Genomic DNA, 24,438 nt, shown 5'->3' with positions numbered 1-24,438 from the left:
TCCCACTTGTTGTTGATTCTTCACAAAAAAATAAAGTTTTATATCTTTATGTTTGAAGCCTGAAATGTGGCAAAAGGTCGCAAAGTTCAAGGGGGCCGAATACTTTCGCAAGGCACTGTACATACAACAGTATGGGGATGAGGTAGTTGGATGGGCTATGTACAGGTGCATACCCCACAATACATGCCACCAGGGGGCTCTTCACAGGTCCCAAGTCCAAAACAAATTGATGGCAACACACAGTTTTATTCTGAGCCATGATCACATGGAACTCCCTTCCGTCTCCAATTACTAAAGCAAACAGCAAAATGATCTTTAAAAAGTGGATTTAACAACAACTCATGGAACCGAGGGGACAAACATACACACATAGACACTAACCCACACATCCCTTTTTTTAGTTGTATTGTTTCTATAATTTATTTGTTGTATTGTTTGTATATCGTTGTATTTCAAATTTGTGTTAGTGTCCTTGTATCAGTGTTTTGTTATTTGTAATGTTTTGTGTTTTTTGTAGAACCCAGGAAGAGTAGCTGCTGCTTTTGCAGAAGCAAATGGGAATCCAAATAAACATGTTTAGGGAAAATAATAGGATTTTGAATGGGAATCAATTGCTTGGTCCCCACAAGGATAGTAAAACAAATTCGTGTGTGTGTCAAGTTGAAGTCCAGCTGTGAGAGAATGGTCAGTGTGTGCTAAATGTGTTCTCATGGGAACAGGGGGCGGTACGGTGAATAGAGCAGATCACAGAGCAACACAGCTCAGCCAATCAGAGCAGGCTTCAGGGCAGAGGATATACAGGTATGCTCAAGTGAACAGGTTTTAGAAACAGCTGTATATCAACACTGCTGACACGACATGGCCGCATTGTTCCCTGTAATACACACATGCACACACACTCCCTCGCACACACACTTGCAACTGGGCAACATAATGAGAGACTGAGGTATTCTTGTCTGAGAGCATGGGAACTGGACTGGCTTTCCCTCGCGCGCACACACACACACACACAGTCGTAACACTAGCACACACTCACATATCCCATGCATGCACGAACACACACAGTGGGTTTGTTTATGCATTGCTGAGTCTTCTGACAGATGTGGAGGATAAAGTGTCCATTGTTGAGTCATGGAAGGAGCCGCAGCCGGATGCCCAGATGGTCCGGGAATACCAGGAAGGACGAAACACGGAAAAGCAGGGGTTGGGATTTCCTTATCCCGCTGCATTGGTCCCTATGAGATCCCACTACGCACATGTTACCACGGCAACGGATCAATTCATCACATGGGTGTGGTAGAAAGACCAATTGACATAGTCAAATGTCGTGTGTGTGTTAGCAGAGATTTTGGCAGACTCACTAATGTGTTTATGGGTCTGTAACTCTTGACATAAAGCAGGATATGTCTGTCATGGGATGTCTTTCTCAGTGTGTGTGTGTGTGTGTGTTGTGTGTTTGTTTCCCTGTGCTGCAGGTGTGGAGAATGTGACCATTCAACTGAACCTGGAAGCTGAGTTCCACTTCACACATCTCATCATGACCTTTAAGGTGGCCACACACAAACACACACTCACACACTCACTGTGTTTGAGGTATGTGGAAAATGTCCCTAGTCTCTTGAGATGGATGGTAGAGAGGGCTGCTGTAAAACACTATACTCTGTACTGCTGGCATCAGAAGCCTATTCAGCTTCCTTTAGAACCTCCATGTGTCTCTGATCTGGTCTGGACACTCTCTTTCATTCTTGTTCTCATTCGCTCTTTTTCTTTCTGTGTTCTAATATTAGGACACAGAGTTTTCCCTGTTCGGGTCACGTGGTCAAGAATCTATTCCTTTTATATTTGTTGTATTTCTGTGTTTACGAATTAGAATGATCTCTTTGATTGGTAGACGTTCCGTCCGGCTACCATGGTGATTGAGCGTTCCATGGATTTTGGGAAGAAGTGGCAGGTGTACCGTTACTATAGCTACGACTGTGAGTCCGCCTTCCCTGGGATATCCGTGGGACCCATGGTCAAAGTGGACGGCATCATCTGTGACTCCCGCTACTCTGACATAGAGCCATCCACAGAGGGAGAGGTGTGCATCTCTGTCTGGCCTTTGAGCTTTTGCAAGAGGGGTGGTAGAAGATGTGGCTCCATAATGCTTCAGAGTTAGTCTCTCATTGAATTACAACCGAGGAAACGTAAATTTTTACAATCTCTGTCCCTCTCTACCCCTCTCTATCAGGTGATATTCAGGGTGCTGGACCCAGCGTTTGAGATTGAAGACCCTTACAGTCCCAGGATACAGAGTAAGTCATTACAGTACAACACCAGGCCAGAGGTGGCATATCTTAATTGCTACATACGATCCAGTTAGTACTGCAACAAATCATTTTCTAAGTGTAAAAACCAAAGTCTTAGTAGTGGCGGTAGTCAAGGCAACACAGCAGAGCATTGGTTAGAGGTCAGGTTATCCTGGCACCTCTTATGGAATTTCACATGTAGAAGCTACACACACACACACACACACTTTAGCGCCTCATTCATACCCAAACTCACACACACGCACACTTACACAGAGAGCCCCTCATGTTAAGTATGTGGTGAATGTGTGTGTAGGGAGCCTTCAGAAGGAGGATTCCACATCTTTAGGGTCAGAGGTCAGAGATGAGCTTGGAGAAGATCCAGAACCTAATTTATAAAGACACAGTAACCTATAGATACATTCCTATAACTGCTGTTTTAGATGGGCCGTTACATCAGGACTGGTAATAAGTCTGCCTTTATTCTGATTGTGTGTGTGTAGACATGCTGAAGATCACTAACCTGCGTGTCCAGTTTAGTAAGCTCCACACACTGGGTGACAACCTGCTGGACTCCAGAGACGAGGTCACAGAGAAATACTATTATGCCCTCTTCGACATGGTCGTCCGCGGCAACTGCTTCTGCTACGGACATGCCTCCAAGTGTGCCCCTGTCGATGGGATACATGTAGGCACAGAGGGCATGGTGAGTGAAACGGGCACACACACACACACGTTCTCCTAATAGGTTGCGTGACCATTAAGAGGGAGATGACTCAAGTTACTTTTCTCTAGTCTTCGGTGCCTGCTCCTCTAACACGAGTGTTTCTCTCTCTCTCTGTGTGCGTGCGTGTGTATATCCAGGTCCATGGTCACTGCATGTGTAACCACAACACAGAGGGTCTGAACTGTGAGCACTGTAAGGACTTCTACAACGACCTGCCCTGGAGGCCTGCAGAGGGACACAACACCAATGCCTGCAAGAGTGAGACACTTACACACACCCACACACACACACTGATCACACTGTGCCAGATATATACAGTCTGGATCATTCCGTTCCAGATATATCAAACTATTCAACAGGAATCTCCCTCATTCCGTCCTGTTGATAGTGTCTTTTGAAGTGCAAAATATGTTTAAACAAAATATTCTCTCTCTCTCGCTCTCGCTCTCTCTCACTCTCTCTCGCTCTCTCTCGCTCTCTCTCGCTCTCTCTCTGACCCCTGTCCATCTCTATCTCTCTCGCTCTCTCTCTCCCTCTCTGTCTCTCTCTCCTTCTCCCAGTGTGCCAGTGTAACCACCACTCCAGGTCATGTCACTTTGACATGGCTGTGTATCTGTCTACGGGGAACGTGAGTGGAGGAGTGTGTGATGAGTGTCAACACGAGACCACGGGGCGTCAGTGTGAGCAGTGCAGACCCTTCTACTACCAGCACCCTGAAAGACACCTGAGAGACCCCAACATCTGTGAACGTACGTCACCGTCTGTCTGTGACCCATGACAAGGGCCAGGAGTTTGCTGGCCTCACCTTTGACCACTGACCTGTCAACTCTCAACTCTCCCTTTGATCTCTGTCTCTGAACTTAAAAGTCTGAATGTCTTGTCGGAGTCTCTGTCCTCTTTTCTCGCTCTCCTTCGTCTCTCCATCTCCCATACCCTCCCCAAACTCTTTCGGCCTCCTTCAACTCCCTCATCACTCTCCCTCCCACCCTCCCTGTCCCCTCGCATTCCTTCCTGTCTTTTTCCTCTCACTCACCTCCCTCTGTCTGTAGCGTGTAGCTGTGACCCGGCGGGCTCCCTGCAGGGTGGCGTGTGTGACGGCCGGACAGTCGTGTCTGCTGGTCTGATAGCAGGACAGTGTCGCTGTAAGACCAGTGTGGAGGGAGAGCGCTGCGACCACTGTAGACAGGGACACTACGGCCTGGGACAGGGCCCAAACGGCTGCCTGCGTGAGTCTAACACACACACACACACACACACACACACACACACACACACACACACACACACACACACACACACACACACACTCCTATCTTTTTGTCTCTCATTGTTTATTTGACGTGTGTCTTTGGCAGAGTGTACCTGTAACCCTCTGGGCACGCTACCTGGAGGAAGCCCATGTGACATGGACACAGGAAACTGCTTCTGCAAACGCCTTGTCACCGGCAGGAACTGTGACCAGTGTCTGGTGAGGGACTTACCGACCCCGTCACTGTTTGTCTGCAGTGTGTGTGTGTGTTTATATCTCTATTCATTTGTTCCTGCAGCCGCGTCACTGGGGGCTGAGCAATGACATGGACGGCTGCAGACCATGTGACTGCGACCAGGGCGGAGCCGTCAACAATGAGTACGTTTTAACCAATCGCGTCATGTCTCTACTCGTATGATCCAATCACAGCACAACTACTCTTCCTAATTCCACCTCGCCCGATGTGCATTGTTGCAGAAATCTGTAGATATTGTATATTTACTAACAATCAGTTTCTCATTCTGTTGCTCTCCCTATTTATCTCTCTCCCTATTGTCCCCTCTCTCTCTTCCTCCCCCTCTCTCTCCCTCCATCTCTAGTTGTTCTCCGATATCAGGCCAGTGTCAGTGTCGAGAACACATGTATGGGAGGCGTTGTGACCAGCTGGAGTCAGGATACTACTTCATCGCCCTGGACCACTACACCTACGAGGCCGAGGACGCCAAGCACGGCCCTGTGAGTGTCTGTGTGTGTGTTGACCTCTCTCTTTCGATCTCTTTGTCTCTGTCGTTTTTAAATCGGTCGTAAATCTCTCTCTTTCTCTCTCTCTCTCTCTCTCTCTCTCTCTCAGGGTGTGACGGTGGTTCCCAGGCCCTATCCTCTGAACCGTAGTCCTACCTGGACAGGGGCAGGGTTTGTCAACGTACCTGAGGGAGCCCACCTGGAGTTCCACATCAACAACCTACCTGACTCCATGGACTACGACGTGCTGATCCGCTATGAACCACAAGTACACATGCGCACACACACACACATATACGAACATGCAAACACACAAAGAACACGTGAACACACACATGCTTACACGCAGTTTCTCTACCGTCTGCAAAGTGTGATATTGCGTGTGTGTTGCTGTAGTTGCCTGAGCAGTGGGAGCAGGTGGAGATCAGAGTGATACGTCCATACTCAATGAGAGTGGGGCAGCCAGTCAGTCCATGTGAAAACACGCTACCAGGAGGAGATCAGCAGTCGGTGTCTCTTCCTCCAGGATCCAGGTAGGCACCCAAGTGGCACCCATCTCCTCCCTAGTCCCTACAATACACCCTTACTTCCACCTTCATACACATCTTTACACACACGCACACACACACCACCTCTATTGTCGTTCCAACCGTACACCTTACTCTCCTCTGTGTGTGTGTGTTTCAGACATGTGGTGCTCTTGAGGCCTGTGTGTCTGGACAAGGGACGGAACTACACCCTGCGTCTCAGTCTGCCTCTCTACTCCTCTCTCAGTGACGTCCAAAGCCCCTACACACTCATCGACTCCGTAAGTAGCAGTCGCAAACCACGCTCCATACAGTCTGATAAACTGTAGATTCCGCTAACACACGAGTCAGTGTGGAAAACATCCCTGTGTGTAGTCATGTTATAGTCGGTGTAGTGTGGAACAACCGACTTGTCGTATCTCTACGACAAGCCCTCTGTCTTTATCCATCTCTTACTTACTCTCCTCCTACCCTTCCCTTCTCCCTCCCTCCCTCCCTCCTCCCCTCTCTCTCCCTCTAGTTGGTGTTGATGCCGCGGGTACGTGAGCTGGAGTTGTTTGAGGGTTCTCAGGGCGAGGAGGCGTGGGATACGTTCCAGAGGTACCGCTGTCTGGAGAGCAGCCAGAGCGTCATCAAGAGCCCCATGACGGACATCTGTAACGACTACATCTTCAGTGTGTCTGCCCTGCTACACCAGGGGGCTATGGGTAGGAAACGGGGCTTTGTGTGTGTGTGTAGGGTTCGATGGAAGCAGGGGGGGGGGGTAAGTCTGTATGTTTGTGTATGAGAGTGCATGTTTTCAGTGAGTCTGTTTATCATTAGTGAACAATCATTTTCTTCCTGAAGCATTCCTAATATTCATACAGCAACAACAACTCGCATTGCTGCGTTCCACTCACTCACTCACTCACTCATACTCTCTCTTACTCTCCCTTACTCTCTCTTACTCTCTAGCGTGCCAGTGTGACTCCCAGGGCTCGCTCAGTGCGGTGTGCGACCCCAGAGGCGGGCAGTGCCGGTGTCGACCCAACATGGCGGGCAGGAACTGTGACCGCTGTGCCCCCGCCACCTTCCAGTTCAGCCCCTCAGGATGCCGACGTGAGTGACAGACGAGCATGGGGTCAGAGGTTAAAGGTCAGGGGGAGACTGGCGTTGAGATTCCAACTTGTGTGGTATTTTATATCCCTTTCCCCCCTCTTCTTCCTCTTTCCTCCACCCCTCCTTCCCCTCTCCCTGTTATTCCCTCCCTCCCTCTCACTCCTCTCTCCCCAGCCTGTGAGTGTAACCCTGTGGGTTCTGTGAACGCTTTCTGCCACGAGGCCACAGGTCAGTGTGAGTGTGTGCCAGGGGCATCAGGGCGTCAGTGTGCCCAATGCCTGCCAGGCTACTGGGGCTTCCCTCAATGCCGGCCCTGCCAGTGCAATGGCAACAGCGACTTCTGCCACCCTCAGACTGGGGAGTGCCAGGGCTGCCGCGCCTTCACCACCGGGCACATGTGTGAAAGGTACTGTGTGAAATTATACCATATAAAAATAATAGCTAGCTAAACCACAGTGTAGAGCACAACTGCATATTTCACTGTCATGCTTTGTCTTATCAGTACCAACCGTGTTTGTGTGTATGTGAGTGTTTTCCGTGCCTCTTATTATGTCTTACCCCGTACCTACAGGTGTCTGGATGGTTACCATGGCGACCCAGTGTTGGGTTTGGGGGGTCACTGCCGCCCCTGCATGTGTCCAGATGGGCCGGGGAGCGGACGCCAGTATGCAGACGGCTGCTACCAGACCGCCAACAACTACCAGCTGGTCTGTGTCTGCAGCCCTGGATACAGAGGTTAGATAGATAGACACACACACACCACATCATACACACACCACATCATACACACACCACATCATACACACACCACATCACACACGCCACGTCACACACACCATGTCACACATTGTTCTCCAGGTCCTAGTTCACATTTTCTCTGAAATTACAGAGCTAGCTGAATCCCCTCTGGTCTTGGTCATAATGGGCAGGTAGTAACTACAGAGACAGTGAGTGTGTGACAAACCCCACAGATACTTCTCTCACTGGAACAGGAAGCCAGTCCACTGCCTGTAACTGTTTACGACTGTTTACGACTGTTTACGACTGTTTACGACTGTTTACGACTGTTACGACTGTTACGACTGTTACGACTGTTACGACTGTTACGACTGTTACGACTGTTACGACTGTTACGACTGTTAACGACTGTTTTATGAGTGTTTACGACTGTTTACGACTGTTTTATGAGTGTTTACAATTGTGCCATGACGCTATACTTAATACTGCAGCCAATGGACAGTTCTGCTTCCTTACAGATCTATGTGTGTGTGTGTGTGTGTGTGTGTGTGTGTGTGTGTGTGTGTAAAAACAGTTGGGAATTGACCTTTCCTTCCCTTCCATAGGAGCCAGGTGTGACGAGTGTGCCCCAGGACACTACGGTAACCCCCAGGTGCCCAGCGGGCGCTGTCTGCCCTGCCAGTGTAGCGACAACATTGACCAGCTGGACCCGGGGTCCTGCGACGCTCGCACAGGCGTCTGCCTCAAATGCCTGCACCATACCGAGGGCTATGGCTGCCAGCGCTGCAAGCTGGGTTACTACGGCAACGCCGCCACCCAGAGTTGCAGGAGTGAGTACAATTAGACAGTGTGTATGTATGTAGTGTTTGTGTGTGTGTAACTGTCTTTCTCTCTCTGTAGGGTGTATGTGTTATTCAGTGGGCACGACGTCGGAGGCGTGTCCATCCCCGGGGGAGTGTCACTGTGACCTGCAGACTGGCCAGTGTCCCTGCCGGCCTAACGTGATTGGCCAGAACTGTGACCGCTGTGCCCCTGATACGTTCAACATAGGAAGCGGACAGGGCTGCCAGACATGTGACTGTGACCCAACCCACTCCTTTGGGAAGTCGTGCAACGAGGTGAGGGCCACACCTTACCACTCCTTTACCCCATCCTTCCAAAACAACACCCACACCTCGTGTAGTCACCCAACCCATCTATACACAGCAAATTGGCCAGTGTTACCTAGTGTTGATTTTCAGTGTAACATTTCTAGTGTTGATTCAGGTGTTAAATGAACTCTGTAAGGGTTCAATTAACACTCAGTGGTGTAAAAGAACCCCAGCGTTGGCGTTAATATCCAGAGTTGAACTAAAACTACGGCCGTCATTATCATATTTCCCAGTATGCTCTATTGCAGGTAGATTCTTTTGGAATTGGTTGTTTCAATATCTACAGTACATTCGGAAACTATTCAGTCCTTTTGACTATTTCAACATTTTGTTACGTTACGGCCTTATTCTAAAATGGATGACATTTTTTCCCCCCTCATCAATCTGCACACCATACCCCATAATGACAAAACAAAAACAGGTTTTTAGAAAAAAAAGTGGAAATATCACATTTTAAATAGTACTTTGTTGAAGTACCTTTGGCAGTGATTAAAGCCTCAAGTCTTCTTGGGTTAAACTCTACAAGCTTGGCAGACCTGTATTTGGGGAGTTTTTCCCATTCTTCTCTGCAGATACTCTCAAGCTCTGTCAGGTTGGATGGGGAGCACTGCTGCACAGCTATTTTCAGATCTCTTCAGAGATGTTCGATCGGGTCTAAGTCCGGGCTCTGGTTCGGCCACTCAAGGACATTCAGAGACTTGTCCCGAAGCCACTCCTGCATTGTCTTGGCTGTGTGTTTAGGGTCATTGTTCTGTTGGAAGATGAACCTTTGCCCAAGTCTGAGGTCCTGAGCGCTCTGTAGCAGGTTCTAATCAAGGATCTCTCTGTACCTTGCTCCGTTCATCTTTTCCTCGATCCTGACTAGTCTCCCAGTCACTGCCGCTGAAAAACATCCCCACAGCATGATGCTGCCACCACCATGTTTCAACATAGGGATGGTGCCAGGTTTCCTCCAGGTTTCCTCCAGAACTCTTTGGCATTCAGGCCAAAGAGTTCAATCTTGGTTATATCAGACCAGAGAATCTTGTTTCTCATGGTCTGAGTGTCCTTTAGGTGCCTTTTGGCAAACTCCAAGCAGGCTGTCATGTGCCTTTTACTAAGGAGTGGCTTCCGTCTGGCCACTCTACCATAAAACCCTGATTGGTGAAGTGCTGCAGGAAGGACTCTCATCTGGAAGGACTCTCATCTCCACAGAGGAACTCTGGAGCTCTGTCAGAGTCACCATCAGGTTCTTGGTCACCTCCCTGACCAAGGCCCTTCTCCCCCGATTGCTCATTTTGGCCAGGCGGCCAGCTCTAGGAATTTTGGCGGTTCCAAACTTCTTCCATTTAAGAATTATGGAGGCCGCTGTGTTCTTGGGGACGTTCAACACTGTAGAGTTTTTTTGGGGACCCATCCCCAGATCTGTGCTTCGAAACAATCCTGTCTCGGAGCTCTACGGAGAATTCCTTCGACGTCATGGCATGGATTTTGCTCTGACATGCACTGTCAACTATGGGACCTCAAATAAACAGGTGTGTACCTTTTGTATAAAAAAATAAATAGTTGGTAGATCAGCTTTAATATGCAGATAGATTGTAGCTTCAATGTAATTGTCAGCATCACTTCCAATCCCTCATATTGTTTTACACTACGGGTCAAAAACACCTTCTCATTCAAGGGTTTTTCTTTATTTTACAATTTTCTACATTGTAGAATAATAGTGAAGACATCAAAACTATTAAATTAAACATATGGAATCCATGTAGTGACCAAAAAAGTGTTTAACAAATCAAAATATATTTTATATTTGAGATACTTCAAATAGCGACCCTTTGCCTTCATGACAACTTTTCACATTCTTGGCATTCTCTTAACCAGCTTCACCTGGAATATTTTTTTCAAACAGCCTTGAAGGAGTTTGCACATAGGCTAAGCACTTGTTGGCTGCTTTTCCTTCACTCTGCGGTCCGACTCATCCCAAACCATCTCAATTTGGTTGAGGTTGGGGGATTGTGGAGGCCAGGGCATCTGATGCAGCACTCCATCACTGTCCTTCTTGGTAAAATAGCTGTTACACAGCCTAGAGGTGTGTTGGGTTATTGTCCTGTTGATAAACAAATGATAGTCCCACTAAGCCCAAACTAGATGGGATGGCGTATCGCTGCAGAATGCTGGTTAAGTGTGCCTTGAATTTTTTGTTGTTGTACTTTTACCCCTTTTTTTCTCCCCAACTTCGTGGTATCCAATTGGTAGTTATAGTCTTGTCTCATTGCTGCAACTCCCATACGGACTCAGGAGAGGCGAAGGTCGAAGAGCAAGACATTCCTAAGTGACCCCAAACTTTTGAACGGTAGTGTATATACCGGTAGTGTGTGTATATATACAGGTGAAGTCGGAAGTTTACATACACTTAGGTTGGAGTCATTAAAACTCGTTTTTCAACCACTCCACAAATTTCTTGTTAACAAATTGTAGTTTTGGCAAGTCGGTTAGGACATCTACTTTGTGCATGACACAAGTCATTTTTCCAACAATTGTTTACAGACAGATTATTTCACTTATAATTCACTGTATCACGATTCCAGTGGGTCAGAAGTTTACATACACTAAGTTAACTGTGCCTTTTAAACAGCTTGTAAAATTCCAGAAAATGATGTCATGGCTTTAGAAGCTTCTGATTGGCTAATTGACGTTGTTTGAGTCAATTGGAAGCGTACTTGTGGGTATATTTCAAGACCAACCTTCAAACTCGGTGCCTCTTTGCTTTGACATCATGGGAAAATCAAAAGAAATCAGCCAAGACCTCAGAAAAAGTCTTATTCATCCTTGGGATCAATTTCAAAACGCCTGAAAGTACCACGTTCATCTGTACAAACAATAGTACGCAAGTGTAAACACCATGGGACCACGCAGCCGGAAGAAGACTCATTCTTTCGGGGGTGGCAGTATCATGTTGTGGGGGTGCTTTGCTGCAGGAGGGACTGGTGCACTTCACAAAATAGATGGCATCATGAGGGTGGAAAATTATGTGGATATATTGAAGCAACATCTCAAGACATCAGTCAGGAAGTTTGTTCGCAAATGGGTCTTCCAAGTGGACAATGACCCCAAGCATACTTCCAAAGTTGTGGCAAAATGGCTTAAGCACAACAAAGTCAAGGTATTGGAGTGGCCATCACAAAGCCCTGACCTCAATCCTATCAAAAATGTGTGGGCAGAATGGAAAAAGTGTGTGTGAGCAAGGAGGCCTACAAACCTGACTCAGTTACACCAGCTCTGTCAGGAGGAATGGGCCAAAATTCACCCAACTTATTGTGGGAAGCTTGTGGAAGGCTAGCCAAAATGTTTGACCCAAGTTAAACAATTTAAAGGCAATGCTACCAAATACTAATTGAGTGTAAGTAAACTTCTGACCCACTGGGAACATGATGAAAGAAATAAAAGCTGAAATAAATCCGTTTCTCTACGATTATTCTGACATTTCACATTCTTAAAATAAAGTGGTGATCCTAACTGGCCTAAAACGGGGCATTTTTACTGGGATTACTGGGATTAAATGTCATGGATTGTGAAAAACTGAGTTTAAATGTATTTGGCTAAGGTGTATGTAAACTTCAACTGTATATCTTAAAAATATATATATTTCCTTTACCCTCCAACCCTCCAACCCCTCAAACTAGTGAACAACAACGCTTAGGCCTTTATTTACAGCTCATACATACTATATACATTTTATGGACACAGTCTATTTTACAATAGTTCTATTTTGTTAGTTTTTTACTCTGGGATGCTGGCCTTCTAGGCAGAGTTGCAAAGAAAGAGCCATATCTCAGACTTTCCAATAAAAAGATTCAGATGGGCAAAAGAGTTGCCTCTTCGTGGTTGACGTTGAGACTGGTGTTTTGCGGGTACCATTTAATGAAGCTGCCAGTTGAGGACTTGTGAGGCGTCTGTTTCTCAAACTAGACACACTAATGTACTTGTCCTCTTGCTCAGTTGTGCACCGGGGCCTCCCACTCCTCTTTCTATTCTGGTTAGAGCCAGTTTGCTCTGTTCTGTGAAGGGAGTGGTACACAGCGTTGTACGAGATCTTAAATTTCTTGGCAATTTCCCGCATGGAATAACCTTCATTTCTCAGAACAAGAATAGATGGACGAGTTTCAGAAATGTTTTTGTTTCTGGCCATTTTGAGCCTGTAACCGAACCCACATGCTGATGCTCCAGATACTCAACTACTCTAAGCCAGTTTTATTGCTTCTTTAATCAGAACAACAGTTGTCAGCTGTGCTAACATAATTGCAAAAGGGTTTTCTAATGATCAATTAGCCTATTAAAATGCTAAACTTGGATTAACACAACGTGCCATTGGAACACAGGAGTGATGGTTGCTGATAATGGGTCTCTGTACGCCTATGTAGATATTCCATTAAAAATCTGCCGTTTCCAGCTACAATAGTCATTTACAACATTAACAATTTTATGTTATTTTAATGGACAAAAATGTGCCTTTCTTTCAAAAACAAGGACATTTCTAAGTGACCCCAGACTTTTGAATGGTAGTGTATATAGTGTGTGTGTGTGTAATCTTTACCCTCTTCCCCTCCCCCAATTGGAGCAAACTAGTGAATAACAACACTTACGCCTGTATTTCCAGCTTATACATACTATATTTTATGGACACAATCTATTTTACAATAGTTATATTTAGTTTGTTTTTACTCCTGTCCATCCTCTACCCTCAATCTCTCCCATCTATTTCTGATGTCCATCCGGTTTGATTTCTATTTGCCATATCTTTCAAACTGTGCTCTTTCACAAATGTTCTTAACCTATATACCTTTTATGGGCACAGTATGTTTTACATTTAGTTATCTTGTTGTTGTTCGTTTTTATCAGTCCCAACCTTCAGCTCCATTCAACTCCTCCCATCTATCACTTAACACCAGAATCTGCAGAGCTGGGAAGGTTGTATCCACCATATAAATAACATTTGAATTTGCCAACATTTCAACAAAAAATAAAACTGTTTTCACTTTGTCATTCTGGGGTATTGTGTGTAGATTGAGGATTTTATTTAATACATTTTAGAAAAAGGCTGTAACGTAACAAATTGTGGAAAAAGTCAAGGGGTCTGAATACTTTCCGAATGCACTGTATGTGTTTGCATGTGAATTGATTAATTCATATTATGCTACACAACTCTAAATAGCATACATTTTTCTAACCTTATCCAATCTGTTACTTGGATATACTGCACCCATTACTGAAAAGGTTGTTCAAGTTTAGATGCTTTAGCTCAGGGATCATCAACTACATTTAGCTGAGGGATGATTTTGTCTTGAGAGAATGGTCAGGGAGCCGGAACATAATTACAAATCATTTGTAGACTGCAAATTGATAGCAAGAATCCCAAACAGATATAATATTTTACTAAAACATAATCATTTCAAACCTTGTTTACTTTTGTATACGGTCACGAATATCTCCTTATTATGCATAAAAATACATTTGAAAAACCTTGGAGCCGATTTGCTGGTGGGGGTGTGTGGGATTATTTAAGATACTATTTGAAGTAGTATTTGATGTATGGTTTCAGATGTTTTCAGAAGATGGCCAGGCCCTACTGTCCTAGTTTCAGGAGGAAGCTGGTTCCACCATTGGGGTGCCAGGACAGAGAAGAGCTTTGACTGAGCTGAGTGGGAGCTGCCCTCCCTTAGCAGTGGGAGGGCCAAGAGACTAGAGGTGGCAGAACTGAGTACTCGGGTTTGGGTGTAGGGTTCGAGCATAGCCTGAAGGTAGGGAGGGGTCCTCTTGCTGCTTCGTAGGCACGTACCATGGTCTTGTAGTGGATGGGTTTGGGTGTAGGGTTCGAGCATAGCCTGAAGGTAGGGAGGGGTCCTCTTGCTGCTTCGTAGGCACGTACCATGGTCTTGTAGGGGATGCGAGATTCAACTGGAAGCCAGTGGAGTTTACGGCAGAGCAGGGTGATATGGGAGAACTTGGGGAAGGTTTTCAAACAGACAGACTGCTGCGTTCTGTATAAGTTGCAGCGGTTTGATAGCACATGTAACTAGGGCTTGGGCTCAGTTTTTTCTGATTAGAAAGCACACCATTTTCCTGGTTGGGAAACACTGTCAGCAGGAGTAGTGTGTTTACTGGCTGAGTTCCATAGAGGAAGGAAAGCTTAGAATACACTTTTGGGTTGCTAAACAAACATTCCACTCAGAGACAGAGAAACTCCATCAACCATTTATGGGCTAAGAACAGGAGAGAGCTAGACCCAATAGTAATTCATTATTATTTTGTAATACAGACATGTTTTTTTTGTGCTGCAAACACCCTGGACCGTATTCACAAATAGTTTCAGAATAGTAGTGCTGATGTAGGATCGGATTTCCCTTTTAGATTATACTGAAAAAGATTATATGGACAGAAGGATCTGATCCTAGGTCAGCACTCCTACTCTTGGACTCTGTATACAATACAGGCCACTGTCCATTGTACAGTGTGTAGCAAGGAAACTCTCCTCTAACCTAGAGATGGTACACTGAGTTTACAAAATATTATGCTCTTTCCATGACATGCTGACCAGGTGAATACAGGTGAAAGCTGGGATCCCTTATTGATGTCACTTGTTAAAGTCACTTCAGTCAGTGTAGATGAAAGGGAGGAGACAGGTTAAATAAGGATTTTTAAGCCTTGAGACAATTGAAACATGGATTGTGTATGTGTGCCATTCAGAGGGTGAATGGGCGAGACAAAAGATTTCAGTGCCTTTTGAACAGGGTGTGGTAGTGTGTGCCAGGCGCACCTGTTTGTTCAAAGAACTGCAACGCTTCTGGCTTTTTCACACTCAACAGTTTCCTGTGTGTATCAAGAATGGTCCACCAACCAATGGACATTCAGCCAACTTGACACAACTGTGGGAAGCAGTGGAGTCCAGGGAAGCATGGGCCAGCATCTCTGTGGAACGCTTTCAACACCTTGTAGAGTCCATGCCCGACGAATTGAAGCTGGGGGGGGGGGGGGGAACACCTAACTCAATATTAGGCGTTCTTAATGTTTTGTACACTCAGTGTATTTTGCATGTTCATAATGCTGATGTGTTGTGTGTTTTCTAGCTGTCGGGGCAGTGCTCATGCAGGCCAGGTTTTGGGGGAAGAAAATGCAACGAATGCCGAGATAAGTTCTGGGGAGATCCTGAGTTCAAATGTCAAGGTAAGTTTCTCTGGCTGGGATTATGAGTGTCAGTGGAAAGTACAAAGTATGTGTGTGGATTTGTTCCCATGACTGCCTTAAACTTGTGTGCATCATGAAGCTGAAACACGTGCAACAGGGTATCTAAGTGTGTCATTGCTTCCTCTCCTAGTGGGTCTCCTTCTGAATTTACTGGGGTCTGGAGAAACACTCTTAGAGAGGGGTTCTGTGTGTTTTTGAATCTGTCTCTTAGAGTTTGAGTAAACAGTCTCTCATGGTCTCGTTCTCATGACCGGTGGTTCCCCTGAGTGACTGGGCTGGAAGCCGGGTTTTATGTTTTTTGTTGTTGTAGCATTGCAGTTTTCTCTGTGTGTGTGTGTTATCAGACTCCAGCAGAGTGGATGTCTCTGGAGATACTGAATTGGCTTTCATGCATCCATGTTGTTTTAACATTGTGTGTACGCATGTTGTGATTGAAAAATGACATATTTACCTGATTAGTTTGATATTAACAGTTAGCATGCTTAATAGATAGGAGGATATTTCTGTCCTGTTAGTGTCTGTGTTTTCATGGGTTCCACTCTAGTTCCCTGCAGCTAATGTGGTATGGTCACTGGAGATGGCTTGAGCTGACAAATGGGTTAAAGACCGCATTCCATAGACAATAATGTGTTTTACTAGAGATTGTTCTACTCCTAAACTATCACTCATTGTCTCAAAATCATCCTTGCATCTGGAAAACTAAGTCAGGGTGGGGTTAAGACAACAACCCATGTGCAGATAACGACAGGATGAAGCCAGAGTGGCTTATGAGGCCCCAATCTGCATGAGGGGGGTTGAACCAACCATGACTGAGCATTGTTAGAGTCAGCCATACAGTTGAAGTCTGAAGCTTACATACACTTAGATTGGGGTCATTAAAACCCGTTTTTCAACCACTCTAAAAAAAATTGTGTTTAACAAACTATAGTTTTGGCAAGTCGGTTAGGACATCTACTTTGCATGACACAAGTCATTTTTCCAACAATTGTTTACAGACATATTATTTCACATTTCCTTCACTGTATCACAATTCCAGTGGGTCAGAAGTTTACATACACTAAGGTGACTGTGCCTTTAAACAGCGTGGAAAATTCCAGAAAATGGTGTCATAGCTATAGAAGCTTCTGCTAATTGACATCATTTGAGTCAATTGGATGTGTACCTGTGGATGTATTTCAAGGCCTCTCTTCAAACTCAGTGCCTCTTTGCTTGACATCATGGAAATCAAAAGAAATCCCAAAAAATGTGTATACCTCCACAAGTCTGATTCATCCTTCATTCCAAACGCCTTGAAGGTACCATGTTCATCTGTACAAACAATAGTACGCAAGCATAAACACCATGGGACCACGCAGCTGTCATACCGCTCAGGAAAGGAGACGCGTTCTGTCTCCTAGAGATTAATGTACTTTGATGAGAAAAGTGCAAATAAATCCAAGAACAACAGCAAAGGACCTTGTGAAGATGCTGGAGGAAACGGGTACAAAAGTGTCTATATCCACAGTAAAAACGAGTTCTATGTCAACATAACCTGAATGGCCGCTCAGCAAGGAAGAAGGCACTGCTCCAAAACTGCCATAAAAAAGCCAGATTACGGTTTGCAACTGCACATGGGGACAAAGATCGTACTTTTTGGAGAAAAGTCCTATGGTCTGATGAAACAAAAACAGAACTGTTTGGCCATAATGACCATCGTCATGTTTTGAGGAAAAAGGGGGAGGCTTGCAAGCTGAAGATCCACATCCCAACCGCGAAGCACGGGGGTGGCAGCATCATGTTGTGGGGGTGCTTTGCTGCAGGAGGGACTGGTGCACTTCATGAAACAGATGGCATCATGATGACATAAAATTATGGGATATATTGAAGCAACATCTCAAGACATCAGTCAGGAAGTTAAAGCTTGGTCACAAATGGGTCTTCCAAATGGACAATGACCCCAAGCATACTTCCAAAGTTGTGGCAAAATGGCTTAAGCATAATAAAGTCAAGGTGTTGGAGTGTCCATCACAAAGCTCTGACCTCAAGCCTATAAAACATTTGTGGGGCAGAACCGAAAAAGCGTGTGTGAGCAAGGAGGCCTACAAACCTGACTCAGTTACACCAGCTCTGTCAGGAGGAATGGGCCAAAATTCACCCAACTTTTTGTGGGAAGCTTGTGGAAGGCTACCAGAAAACGTTTGAACCAAGTTGAACAATTTAAGGGCAATGCTACCAAATACTAATTGAGTGTATGTAAACATCTGACCCACTGGGAATGTGATGAAAGAAATAAAAGCTGAAATAAATAATTCTCTCTCCTATTATTCTGACATTTCACATTCTTAGAATAAAGTGTTGATCCTAACTGACCTAAGACCGAGGATTTTTACTAGGATTAAATGTCAGGAATTGTGAAAAACTGAGTTTAAATATATTTGGTTAAGGGGTATGTAAACTTCCGACTTCAGCTATATATAGTACTCTGCATTTATGTAAAGGTTAGGTTACTCGGTCCAACACTCAAGGGTGGGGGTTCGACCAGCGCCATTATTGAAACAATTAATCAATATTAAATAAAGAGGATTGTTGGAATAAATTACCAAATCTCTCTCAGTATTGAATTTCCAAGACATTGTGTCCGTCTCTGTTTTGTTTGTTTGTGTGTATCAAATCAAATTTTATTTGTCACATACACATGGTTAGCAGATGTTAATGCGAGTGTAGCGAAATGCTTGTCGGTGTATGTGTGCATTCGTGCGTATGTCTGTCCTTGTGTCAGTGTGTGCATGTGTGTCACCAGTGTGGTGTTAGTTGGCTCTAAATTACTCCTCCCTGTCGACACCTCTACATGGTTTATTGTCTGCTGAACAACTGACTGACAAACAGACCAGTTTCCATCAATCACTGCATCTGGAGAAATGTATATCTCAGAAGTTGGCTCACCCTCAGAGAGACGGTGAGAGAGAGGAGGGAGATTTTGAGAGTGAATTTCTGGGAATAACTCCTTGGTTCGTGTGAGAATCAGAGCCAGATGTTCCAGAAATCAGAGGAATCCTGTCTTAATCGTGATCTTATTCCTGTGGTTTAGGAATTCCTGCAGTATTCCCAAACTCCCTGTAAAGTTAGTCTGACCTCCTGTCGCTGTCCTCGCCCTCTCAGCGCACTGTGTGTATACTGCACGCATGTGTGTGTGTGTGTATGTGTTTGAAAGAGAGAGAGATAAAGAGAGAAATGTTTGACACCATGTCTGGGTTAAGAGGATCATGTCATGGTCTGATTTAAGAGGTCAGAGGTAAAGTGACAGGCTTGACGACGGCGCCTGTGTGTGTGAATTAAGATCCCACGGTCATTGCAACAGTCGCAACCCTACCACGCACGTGGCTGTGATTATCGTGTTACCTGTTCGGAACAGCCTCAATGGACATACAAGGTGTTGAAAGTGTTTCACAGAGATGCTGGCCCATAATGACTCCAATGCTTCCCACAGTGTCAGGTTTGCTTGATGTTGTTTGGTTGGTGGACCGTTCTTGATACACACGGGATACTTTTGAGTGTGAGAAACCCAGCAGCGTTGCAGTTCTTGGTACAAACCGGTGCGTACGGCACATACTATCACACCCTGTTCAAAGGCACATAAATATTTAGTCTTGCCCATTAACCCTCTGAATGGCACACACACACAATCCAAGGTTTAAAAATAATTCTTTAACCTGTCTCATCCCCTTCATCTACACTGATTTGAAGTGGATTGAACAAGTGACATCAATAAGTGATCGTAGTCAGTCTATATCATGGAAAGAGCAGGTGTTCTTAGTAGTTTGTACACCAAATGTTGAGCAAACTCAGCTGGTTGCTTTATAATTGTATGTTGAATCATTCTTTTTTTTGGTGCATCAATCACCTCTTCAAAAGCTCAGGCAACAGTAATGGGTGCTAACCGCTTATATGCACCCTTTCCTGTTCTCCATTCCTCACATTTTTTCACTGACTTACTCCAACACTATTTCTCTCCTTCTCCTCACACTTTAGAGGTTAGAGGGCTTGTCTCTGCTGTGCTTCAGACTGGGGGGGTCAAAAGGGGGATAGAGTTTAGAGGTCAAGGCTACCTCTGCGTTCATTTACACTCAGCGCAGGACTGTTGAGCCGTTAATAATATAGTTTTTCAGTACCTCTGTTTTCCTAGGGTGGCTTTTAAAGGGCACAGACCTGTTCTCATATTAGTATGAGTTCATTTCCTTGTACCCCCATTTCCTTTCCATCATCACCACTGTTTTCACCTCAAGTCAAGTATAGGTATGTGTTTAACCCTTTTCTCTCTTCTCCTGTTCCTCTTTCTCTCTCTCTCCCTCACCCTCCAGCTTGTGACTGTGACCTGCGTGGTATCGCCAGCGAGCAGTGCCACCGTTCGTCCGGCCAGTGTGTGTGTGTGGAGGGTGTTTCTGGACCCCGGTGTAACCAGTGTGCCAGAGGGTACCATGGGGAGTTCCCCGCCTGCCAACGATGCCACCAGTGCTTCGGCGAGTGGGACAGCGTGGTAAGGGAACTGACCAACCAGGCGCAGCGTTTGAAGGATCATGTGACAGAGCTCCAGACCAATGGGGTGACGGCGCCGTACACAGACACCGTTAGCAGTCTGGAGATTAGTGCTAATGCTATCAGTGGGATAGTAGAGAACAACCCTGCTATACAGAAGATGGAAGATGTACAACAGATGATGCAGCAGGTCACGTATGTACACACAAACACGTGCGCTTGCATACACACATTTACACATTGAAACCCACAGCACCAATGGTTTCTGTTTGTATCCTTGATGTTATGATCAGTCTATGTCAACTCTATTGAAAATACTATTTTGTGTGTGTGTGTGCGCGCGTCTGCAACAGTGAGATGGTGGCAGACCTGAACGAGAGGCTGAACGTCTCAGAGGATTCCCTGTCCCGTCTCATTGTAAATGCCAACTACACTGAGGCCAGTCTGGACACACTGAGAGAGCAGGCCCAAGAGCTAGAGAGAACAGTCAAAGACATTGGAGACCGCATAAAGACTGTGAAGAACTCTAACATAGAGGGTGAGAGAGGAGAGAGAGAAAGGGGGCAGAGGGTGAGAGAGGGGGTATAGTATGCATGACATCATTATTAGTTCTGACACACCCCTGTTTATGTGTGTTTTATTTGTGTATGGCAGGAGCGATGGACACCATCACCGATGCCCACTTGGAGTCTAAGAAGGCGGAGATCCGTGTCAATCAGACCACCAGTTACCCCGACAACACTTTGGAACAGTCGGCTACACTACGGCGCGAAGCGGAGGCCAGACTGAACCAGAACCAGGCGGAGTTTGACCTGAGACAACAGAAACGCACAGAGAGACTGGAGAGGCTTACCATGGAGCTCGAAACTCTTGACCTATCAGAGCTCAGCAAGCAGGTAAGTCTGACCTAAATAAAGGTTACATTTAAAAAATCAGTAGTCAATTATTATCGCACTTCTTCACCACAATGCTTTTTGAATGGGTCCCTTGTTTTCTAGTGCTCTAAACCGATTGGTGTGTTTTCTCTCTGTGCAGACATGTGGAGCGGCTGGTGGGGAGGAGGGGTGCGCTGCGTCACCCTGTGGAGGGGTGGGGTGTGTGTCGGAGGACGGCACCAATCGCTGTGGTGGAGACGGGTGTGACGGTCTGGTCACACAGACACAAAGCACTCTGAAAATAGCCAAGGACTTCGACCAGGAAATCCTGTCCACCATGCAGGAAGTGGATAAGCTCTCTAGAATGGTGGGAACTGTAGTTTTTTTACACTCTGGGCCGAATCCTAACTTGAGATTCATGAATATAACTTTGTGTAGTACAGCTGTTGTTTAGTTATGATTCAGCCCTACATGAATATAATCAGGTCATCTTACATTATCATCATAGTAACTAGAGAAAATAGAATATCTGCTTGCTCCGGCACAAGCGAGGAGTGTTTACCTTAGTGTTTGAGTTAACGTGTACTGTGGCGCCCTCTAGGTGTGGGAGGTGAAGGTGCATGCGGACGAGGCCAAGCTGAGTGCTCGGGAGGTGCTGCTGAAGTCCAACCAGAGCCGAGATGGAGTGGAGCACACCAACGAGCAGCTCCGCAGCCTCATCAAGGAGATACGAGACCTACTCACTAGTGAGTATACACACATTTTTCCAAAGACCAGGCCTCAATCTTTCAACGTACTGTACAGACTAACTAAATGATCCCTGATTCATAGACAATCAGGGCTCCAGTTCTTCATTCCCCATGTGAGTGATTGGTTATGATTGTGATTCGAATTGATTGTGACCTGTGAATGGCTCTCTGAGTCTTAATTGGCTCTGTTTCCATGGTGACAGACGACCGTGCCAACGTGGAGGTTATCGAAGCGGTGTCGAACGAGGTGTTGGCCCTGAAGATGCCCACGTCGCCCGGGCAGCTGGAGGCCCTGACCAAGGAGATCAGAGACAGGGTGGGAACCCTCACCAGCGTGGAGGACATCCTCAGTCAGAGTGCCAACGACATACACACTACAGAGAGGCTGCTGGAGCAGGCTCGCACTGCCAGGTAAGATGCACGCATGCATGAATTCATGCATGCACACACACACACAAACACAGGCTAACACTCTCTCTCTCTCTCTCTCTCACTCTCTCACTCACTCTCTCACTCACTCTCTCACTCACTCACTCACTCACTCACTCACTCACTCACTCACTCACTCACTCACTCACTCACTCACTCACTCACTTGAACCACATTGATAAGACACACACTCACATACAATCTCCTCTCTGTCTCTCAGTCAGGAGGCGTCTGAGGTGAAGGAGACAGCTGACCTGGTGAAGGAGGCTCTGGATACAACTAAGCATGCTCAGAATGCTGCCATCGACGCCATCAAGCAGGCCTACAACAACACCAGGGGTACACTTGACCTCATCACGTCTGTAAGTCACCTGTGACCAGCGCTTCAATTGTGTCTAAAATTTGGGAGATTTGTATAAATACACTTTCCATGCAAGGTCTCTAAAGGTGTGTATTGTGTGTGTGTTGGTTCTTCTATCCTTGATGGGACCTAAAATTCCCCAAAAGTCCTTCACAAGGATAGTAAAACAAAGAAAATTCCCACGTCCCCATGAGGACAAAGGCTATTTTAAGCTTAAGAGGGGTTAGGTTTAAGGTTACGGGTTAAGGTTAGTGTTAGGGTTAAGATCAGGGTTAGGCTTATGGTTCGGTTTAGGGAAAATAGAATTTTGAAGAACAATACGCGTGTTTGTGTTTGTGTTTATAGGTGGAGTCGGAGACTGCGGAGTCAGAGCTGCGTCTGAGTAATGCCACACTGCGTCTGCTGCAGCTGGAGAGAGACGTGACTCTGCTGAGAGAGAGCAGCCTGGACACCAGCCACCGCACACAGAACACTGAGAGACTGTCTGAGACCGCCAAGCAGGACGCAGAGCGGGCCCTGCAGGTACACACACATAGATAGACGCACGCGCGCACACACAGCCCAGCATTTGACCTGCCAATGATATTGTTACCCATTCTCAGTGTGTGTGTGTGTGTGTGTGTGTGTGTGTGTTTGTTGTGTGTAGGACTTTGACTCGGAGGTGAAGGGTCAGTACAGTGTTGTGGAGGACTTGGTGGTGACGAAGGCAGTGGGCGTGTCTGATGCCAAGAAGAGGGCGGAGCTACTCCAGCAGGAGGCCAAGGAGCTGCTCACCCAGACCAGTGGAAAACTACAGAGACTCAGAGGTAACGCACATGCACATATATGCACACACACACAAACCAATGTGTTTACACACACGACACAAGCATGCACGCACAAGAGCACGTTCACGCATGCATGCAAACACACACACATACACTCTAATGACATCACTGTGTGTTTGCAGAGTTGGAGAGGTCATATGCAGCCAACCAGCGTACTCTAGAGGCCAAGGCAGGTCAGCTGGCCGGGCTGGAGAAAACGGCACGCCAGCTGCTCGATGACATCAGCCAGAAAGTCATGATCTACAGCACCTGTTCTTAGGGTAACCATGCCAACAGCATCCCTGGCAATGCCTACCCTGATGTCATACCAGAGATTATGACGATGCCTTCTTAAGTGCCAAAGAGATATGACAACCACTCAGGAGACTCCAAAGACCAAAAGTATTTTACCACTAAGAACCAAGTATTTCATTTAAAAAAAAAACTGTTTCTGTATGAAATGGTTTCTAAGCCATATAAGCTATCACAAGTAATACATGTTTTAATCATTAGACTGCACATAGATTTCATGATTTCAGATTCTATGGAAATATTTGTATAATCTTGTCTGTAACGATACTAAAGTGTGTCTGGATCAATGCAAAAGAGAGACTATTCAATTGTATGATACGATTTGTACCCATCAACATACTGCTGTAATTGAACTTCTAATATAAAGTAACAACTGCATCTTAAATAGTTTCCACTCCCTATTTATTTTGTTGTTCCAATTTTGCAAAACAAATGCCTCAACATTGCCTAGTTCATCTCTACCTAAAATGAGAAGCTTTTGAAATGTACAGTATTTGGTGTTTGCTATCCCCTAGTGGCAGTTTGAAAAAACTGTACCCTCTCTTTACTGCATTATCATCACCACTAGGGAGTAGCAGCACAGACACCATTTCAGCTTAGTTTTGCCTTATAGAACCCAACTCAGTTGCAGGTTAATGTACTTCTATCACTTTT

General features: G+C 45.7%; 1 protein-coding gene across 2 annotated transcripts in view; it reads left to right on the top strand.

Annotated features, from left to right (window-relative positions):
- LOC109864341 (laminin subunit beta-1-like) overlaps positions 1-24,169 on the top strand; it is a 38,244-nt gene extending 14,075 nt beyond the window's left edge. For both annotated transcript variants that reach the window (XM_020452069.2, XM_031798683.1), the window contains 30 exons: positions 1,476-1,549; positions 1,892-2,080; positions 2,231-2,294; positions 2,792-2,994; positions 3,153-3,273; positions 3,576-3,764; positions 4,065-4,241; positions 4,371-4,483; positions 4,563-4,642; positions 4,864-4,999; positions 5,115-5,273; positions 5,402-5,538; positions 5,693-5,813; positions 6,053-6,239; positions 6,487-6,630; positions 6,805-7,036; positions 7,202-7,365; positions 7,974-8,198; positions 8,269-8,486; positions 15,623-15,719; positions 20,078-20,447; positions 20,606-20,790; positions 20,907-21,148; positions 21,288-21,494; positions 21,729-21,873; positions 22,080-22,287; positions 22,526-22,667; positions 23,012-23,188; positions 23,313-23,472; positions 23,616-24,169. In XM_020452069.2, coding sequence (XP_020307658.1) covers positions 1,476-1,549; positions 1,892-2,080; positions 2,231-2,294; positions 2,792-2,994; positions 3,153-3,273; positions 3,576-3,764; positions 4,065-4,241; positions 4,371-4,483; positions 4,563-4,642; positions 4,864-4,999; positions 5,115-5,273; positions 5,402-5,538; positions 5,693-5,813; positions 6,053-6,239; positions 6,487-6,630; positions 6,805-7,036; positions 7,202-7,365; positions 7,974-8,198; positions 8,269-8,486; positions 15,623-15,719; positions 20,078-20,447; positions 20,606-20,790; positions 20,907-21,148; positions 21,288-21,494; positions 21,729-21,873; positions 22,080-22,287; positions 22,526-22,667; positions 23,012-23,188; positions 23,313-23,472; positions 23,616-23,752 — 5,003 coding nt within the window. In that variant the 3' untranslated portion in view covers positions 23,753-24,169. The remainder of the gene's footprint in view (positions 1-1,475; positions 1,550-1,891; positions 2,081-2,230; positions 2,295-2,791; positions 2,995-3,152; positions 3,274-3,575; positions 3,765-4,064; positions 4,242-4,370; positions 4,484-4,562; positions 4,643-4,863; positions 5,000-5,114; positions 5,274-5,401; positions 5,539-5,692; positions 5,814-6,052; positions 6,240-6,486; positions 6,631-6,804; positions 7,037-7,201; positions 7,366-7,973; positions 8,199-8,268; positions 8,487-15,622; positions 15,720-20,077; positions 20,448-20,605; positions 20,791-20,906; positions 21,149-21,287; positions 21,495-21,728; positions 21,874-22,079; positions 22,288-22,525; positions 22,668-23,011; positions 23,189-23,312; positions 23,473-23,615) is intronic.
- The last annotated feature ends 269 nt before the right edge of the window (positions 24,170-24,438 follow it).

The sequence above is a fragment of the Oncorhynchus kisutch genome, linkage group LG19 (assembly GCF_002021735.2).
Source record: "Oncorhynchus kisutch isolate 150728-3 linkage group LG19, Okis_V2, whole genome shotgun sequence".
Taxonomy (NCBI): Eukaryota; Metazoa; Chordata; class Actinopteri; order Salmoniformes; family Salmonidae; genus Oncorhynchus; species Oncorhynchus kisutch.
The sequence above is the reverse complement of the archived record's forward strand: the minus strand, read 5'-3'. Positions and strand labels throughout refer to the sequence as shown.